Source organism: Gamsiella multidivaricata, assembly GCF_025024155.1.
Source record: "Gamsiella multidivaricata strain RSA 2152 chromosome Unknown BC939scaffold_114, whole genome shotgun sequence".
NCBI classification, from domain to species: domain Eukaryota; kingdom Fungi; phylum Mortierellomycota; class Mortierellomycetes; order Mortierellales; family Mortierellaceae; genus Gamsiella; species Gamsiella multidivaricata.
Genome location: NW_026251822.1, coordinates 85,779 through 92,153, shown reverse-complemented (window position 1 = coordinate 92,153; position 6,375 = coordinate 85,779). Strand labels below are relative to the sequence as shown.

The following is a 6,375-nucleotide window of genomic DNA, read 5'->3' as shown; positions in this document are numbered from 1 at the left end:
CTACAACGAGGCTGCAGACAAACTCGTAGGTGAATATGTCAGGGAGAGCATCTACATTTGGCCAGCAAAATCCAAAGGAGGCGTATCCGCATCGTGGAATGATCCCAAGCTGTGGGATAAAGTGCCGGATGAGGTACGCTACTCAGATGCCATGGCAGAGGATGATGACTACCATGGCAACTTTAACTCGGAGACGTTCAACGGCATTTTCAGGAAGCTTTGCCAAAACCTACAGGCTATGGGGCTGCCGCCTTGCCACATTCACCTCGATGGCGCCTCGTACCACTTTAGCAGAGTTAACAGGAAGTCGAACACAGGATCCACAAAGGAAGATATCCTTAACTGGTTTGACGCTATTAATAACGCCATCCCACTAACAAGCGATGATAATGTACCAACAAAGAAGACATTATTGGCGCACATAAAGAGCCTCCCGGATCAGCCCTTCACCATCTCCGAGATTGCAACGGAAAATGGTGGCCACGAGATTTTCAAGACTCCACCATACCACTGCGAGCTCCAACTAATTGAGAAGATATGGGCTATCGTCAAGAACAAGGTCGCTGCTTACACAACAGGCAAACTGGCGCCCATTGGACTCAAGATTGCCTTGGTCCACTGTTTTTTCGAGGTCAAAAGCGCGACATTTATATCGCAATGGAATACGTCCATCAGTATTGGCAAGGAATACTATCAGAACCGGCCATCAATGGAGGATGTCACAAGCGAGCCGGAAGTCACTGTGCCAATGCAGGAGATCCACATGGTTGAGAGTCAAACAGTACTGGAGACCACCGTGGCCGATGGGCTGCCAACACACGAGATCGGCATGATCGAGAGCGAGTCAGAAGATGCTCCACTTGGTACTTTCCTCATATCTGTCTCGGAAAAGGATTGGAGCGTAGATCTTGCACATGAGACCTACTATGACCATAGAGTAGCACTAGATCGATACGGTGACTTTGGTTTAGATGATGATGAATACCTACATCACGACGATCAAGTCGATGAGGATGCGGATGAATAAAAGAAAGGGTACTGCGGGTCCCTAGATCAGGGCGCGCCCAGACACATGTCCGCAACACGAGTTTTATTTACCTAGAAAATGCTAGACTGCAACCCACTTCCTATGCTGCCTAATTACTTCTACTCACGTTTTCCTGGCCTTTCCGGCTCCCTTGTTCCCGGTCTTTCCCACGTTCACATCGGATGCAGACCAAGCGTAGATCACAGAGAAGAATGACAACACCTTGCCGAGTAGGCTCAAAACGCGTGCTTTGCCTTCTTTAGTTGTTGGCGCAAAAGACAAGTTTTGCGCAACCGTTGCTTTTTGCACCTTGAACATGGTCAGGCTTCCTGAGGGCAACCTCTGGAGGGTACTCCGGAACGTGACCCATGTTGCATAGTCTGTCGATATCCCGAAATACATACTTGTTTGGGGAGAAGGTAAGGCATTATGCACAACAAGACAACTTTCCAAGACTGTGTACATCCCTGCAATGAGCTGAGGGAAGCTGCTGGTTTCCGAAGCATGATGTTTCACCTCCACGACGCAGAGCACTTGCTTGTGGCATTTTCGTACATCTTACGGCTCGGGCTTCTGCTGTAGTGAGTCCTGCGACTGGATATTTGATCGAGATGAAGTCCATATCGCTCCGGCAGATGGTGCGGCTGGTGATGCGATAACGCAAGCTGCTTGAACTGGATGGTGAGGTTGATGACAAGGCATTCGCATTGCTTGTCATTGAGGAGAGTAGCTGCGGCTCTCTCCTGAATCTGATCTGTGGTGCAAAGGTCGTATTCGTCCTTGCTGTTAAGTCTCTGCATGGCGAGAGAGGCTGTCTCATCTGCAAGTCCAGGGTACTTGGAGAAAATGAGTTCAAAATACTCTTGAAGCGAGGGTGCGCCCTCGCGAAACCACTGAAGCCGATAAGAAGAATTAATACTCTTCACGATCACTAGGAGAGCCGCCTTGCGTGAGGCAGTCGGAGATTGCTCCACCGCCGCCGTCAGGGGGAAGACCTCCTAATCAAGTCCAATTGTTCCGTTCAGACTCCTATGTACTCTAAATCCAAAGTACCAAATGACAAGGCTGTAGAAGCACCCTTACCTTGGTGGCAACGAAAACCGTGAGGTAAGTACCAAGTTCATCTGCCTTGACAAGCTCCAACAGCTTGTCAGATGGGTGGACGTCCTGTTTCAACTTGATGTTGGATAAAACAACAGGTTCATGAGCCGTGCCGGCATCCTTGGGGACAGCGACACGCCACACCGTGAGGAGATGCCCCGAGGTTCCTTCAAAGTCGAGAGGCATTCGATTTTTGATGGCGAGCCTGAGCGCTGCACCGCTGGCTGAGAGAGGCAGATTGAGCTCGATTGCTCTCGAGGGTGTCTGGCCGTCCAAAATGAAGAAGATTTGCGTAGTCGGCCGTCAGTTGTTGATCGTTATGTTGTGAGTGGTGGGGAAGCAAGAAGTATGTGATTTCGTTTGACGCGTGGAGCGGGAGGGTCGTGGGGACGTGCTGAGTAGCCTCAAAACTGACTGCTTTCGCCTCCCCGAAGTGATCTCGACCATCGGATGCTGATGACCCTGATTACGCCGTCTGCGAAGTATACATGAACCAGGACTCAATGAGAACAAGAGAGGGATCTTTAATATTAATCCACCGAGAACATTATATGTTACTCGGTGGCTTAAGTAAATTGATAGGACTCGCTGGATCTAATTAAATACACGCGGTGGCAGCATGTAATATGGCTATATGCCACACCGTCCTTTCCACCACCTTAGACGACGCCAGACCATACTGTCTTCCCATTAGCTACTGACTATTGGTTCATGATGGATTCATCCCCCCCGAGCCTCATCTTCTGGACTCTCCTGACCTGCGATCTCCCAGCCAGGTTACTCGAAGCGAGTACGAGTCACTAGCACAAATCTTCCGCCACTTCTCCAACGCTCCGCCTGAGGTACAAGCCTGGAAGAAGCCAGAGCAATTGTTGGAAGGGCTTTTTGCAGATACCAGAGTAATCGACATTGCCAAGGAGTTCGCAAGAACAGGCGTCTTGAGTGTCACCGAATAAACTGCAAGCGGTAGCTGCCTTCCCCTATATGCAAGTAGCCGCATGCAATTGAAGGAAGAGGACTCTGTGTTTTCTAGGACATTCAATTGGGAAGATTACTTTAAAAATGTATTCATCGACCGCCCACTGACGGGGACTCTACTTTATTTCCTACATATGAACCTAACTGTGATTATATGATAGTCACGTTCTGTTTAGAGTTGAGTGAACCATAACAAATTTGAGCTGTGCGTCGCGTTTCTTATATTACTGTATCTAATCCAACTTTTCTCGACTATCAACAACCTTAATACCCCTCGCCTTCATAACCGAAACTTGCACCGGATCCGTAATCGTAAACTCCCCTCCAAAATTCGCCCCTTCCAACACTAACGTCTTCAAACTTGTCTTTAGTGGTATCGCAGCCACAAACTGCTCCACATTCTTCAACGTAAATTTCGGTGTATGAATCTCCAAATACTCCAAACAATCAAAATCCATCACGGCCACCAATTTCAACCATTGCTCTACAAACAACGCGTTCGCAATCACCAACCGTTTCAGTCTCGGTAAGCGGCTAATCACACCATGGAGTTGAGTAAAGTAAGGTTCGTCAAACCCGCGGCCAAAGATTGTGAAATCTTCGACCAGGATGGCATCTTTGCCGGAGGACTGCATGGATCGTAACAAGGTTGAGAGCGGTAAAGTCTTGGGGTCCAACAAGCTCGAGACTCGGAGTCGGCGCAAGTACTGCCACTGGATCTGCGACACAACTTGCACATCTGCGGCACAGGCTATATCAACCGTCAAGGACTTCAATGGACTTTGGGCAACCACTCTTCGCAAGGCTTGAGCACGACCAACGGTCATCTGTTTCGGATCCACCTTGGCCGATCGCTCAACGTCCAAAATCTCGAGACTGGACTGCTTGGTTGCTGCCTTTGTCGTTGCCTGAGCCAAAGCGACCGCAATCTCTTCCGTGATTTCGTTGCACAGACCCAAGTTCGTGACATGATGCCCCCACTCTTTCAAAAACCCCGGGAAATCCCTCCATTCGATATCGACCAGATCACCTCTGGGGATCAGCATCTCGAACCACACACCTGTAGCCGAGTCTACAGCTCCAAGTTGAAGCTTGAGTGGGACTGCATCACCCCATCGAGAGTTCAGGATCGCTACAATCATGATCAAGACTTGATCACTATACACGTTGAGTTGCATCCGTTCCAGGTTCGGAGATCGAGAGGCTAGAGTACAGATCTTGACGTCGTCCTTGTCCAATGATGCCCATTCGCCCATCTCAAAAGTCTTGAGGTTTGGATAATCCTCCTTGGCTGAGAGTCCTGAACGACGAAAGAAATCTGCAGGGACTCCTCGGAGATGGACATTCTTCAACGTCGGGTATTGGAGCATCGAAAGAATAGGGTCGTATCGCCGTTTGCCTGTCAAACTGATTCCAAAAGTCGGTCCAGTCTTCAGTTGCAAGTCCAGCGTCAGAGTCGCGATGGTGGCTTTCTTGATCATTTCTTTGAGCCGCGTCAGATCCGAATTCTCTTGGTTCCATGCCAGGGTGAGATTCAGTTCATAGATACCCTGGGATTTGAGAAGCGCCTCGTATAGTTGAGCTGCTGCGACAGCCGACTTGATAGTAACTACCACTTTGCCTACTTGCTCATCGACGACTCCACGAGCAGTCTTGACGGCCTCGCAAAGTCTCATGTTGTTCGCCGCTTGATAACCCTCGCGGTAGTGATCCTTGCAGACCCACTTGACATGGCCATGTTTAGTCGTGATCCGATACAAGTTCCCCAAAAGATTATCAGAATCGCCCGTCGACAGATACGAAGCCAACTGGCGCAGATCAGCACCTTCGAGACCCTTGACATCCAACAAGTACTCTGCAATCTCGTTCTGGGACGATTTCTGCAGATCGATCGAGCCTTCCTTCTTTTGCAGTTCCTTGACATGAAAATCTTCCAAAAATGAGATCGATTGATCAACACCATCAATCACCTGCCGCGTCACCGTCTCGCAAGACTCCTTGACCGAATCCACCACATCAACCACTTTCAAAGTCGCCAAAGCCGGGACCACAACCCCAGCAATCGAGATACCATGCTTCAACAGGGTCAGCATCACTAGCAGATACGGACCATAGTGGACAAAGAACTTGTTTGGTTGTGTGATCGAGTACCCATCATGTTTCGCCAAATGCAAGTGATGCGGGATCTTGCTCCCAGCTCGCTTGGTATGTTCTCCACACTCGCAAATAAAGTATAACCGAAACTTTGTCCCTAACAAGTTGTCAGGATTCCATTTCAAGGAAGTTGTCTCTGGCAGGACGATAAACAATCGCGGGATCGTGTACTCGAGGAGTTCAAAGTTTTGAATCAAGATCGCCTCAGCTTTGGTTTGGACCAAAGCCAACCGGTCCAGAGCTTCCTGCTGCATTCGAATCATTCGCTCGGATTTGTCGACCAGTTCTTCGAGTCGGCCGTGGACAAATTGTTTAAACTCGGGGTTGGCGGCGGATAGCAAGATTTCGGGGTCGATGGGCGCAGAAATGGGGGCTGCGACTGCTATTGTTGTAGTCGCTGATACTGCTGTCGACATGGCAACCTGGGAGCTTGGTTCGATCGGTTCTGGGGGCTGCTGCTTGTTCATTACAAGCTCCGTGGTTGGCAGAGGTACTGATGCGGCAACTACTGACACCGGCTGAGTCTCTTGAATCACCAGAGTCTGGACTGTCGCCTCCAAAGCTGGTGTTGGATCGACCTCTGTAAAAACTACAGAGCTTGGCGGTGCCGGTGGTTGTTGGGTTATTGCCACAGTCGATGGATCCTCGATAATGTCAACGATGACGTCCGGTCGACAAGGGATCCGCTCCGGAACGTACCTAGATGATTGGATTTGAGTTTGTTTCTTCGCATCAACAACAAGGTTCTGAGTCAACAAGCGCGTAGGTCAAGAAACGACAACAACAGAGACTAGCGAAGCACTTACTTGCGATGATCAGGTCCTCTCATGAAAGGGATGGCCATGGTACCGGCCTCAAACCTGGCGGCCTCCGTATCAAAGGCATACTGGACATCCTCCAGAAAAACAAAGCCTTTCTCGCCCGCTACATCTGAGGTCAGGATCTCGAAATCCCGGATGACGGTGCCGAGCCGGAATCGCTGCATGGAAGTGACGGCCATGAAAGACAAAAAAGGGAATTGGAGTTGAAATTTGGATGAATGAAGAATGAATTTGACTTTGCAGTGGAGCGAAAGAAAAGTCGACGACGAAGCACTTGGCTCTCAAAAATATTTA

General features: G+C 49.4%; 2 protein-coding genes across 2 annotated transcripts; both read right to left on the bottom strand.

Moving 5' to 3' along the window:
* Positions 1–1,150: 1,150 nt before the first annotated feature.
* BC939DRAFT_468034 (uncharacterized protein) lies at positions 1,151–1,745 on the bottom strand (the record flags this gene model as incomplete). Its single annotated transcript, XM_051557866.1, has 2 exons — positions 1,151–1,564; positions 1,590–1,745. 2 exons carry the CDS (start codon positions 1,743–1,745, stop codon positions 1,151–1,153), a joined length of 570 nt encoding a protein of 189 aa, XP_051406832.1.
* A 1,438-nt stretch (positions 1,746–3,183) lies between these two features.
* On the bottom strand, positions 3,184–6,330 carry BC939DRAFT_468028 (uncharacterized protein). The gene is made up of 2 exons (XM_051557865.1): positions 6,067–6,330; positions 3,184–5,959 (listed from the first exon to the last, which is right to left on the bottom strand). The coding sequence occupies exons 1-2, from the start codon at positions 6,258–6,260 to the stop codon at positions 3,340–3,342; spliced, it is 2,814 nt and encodes a 937-aa protein (XP_051406831.1). The 5' UTR covers positions 6,261–6,330; the 3' UTR covers positions 3,184–3,339.
* Between the last annotated feature and the right edge of the window lie 45 nt (positions 6,331–6,375).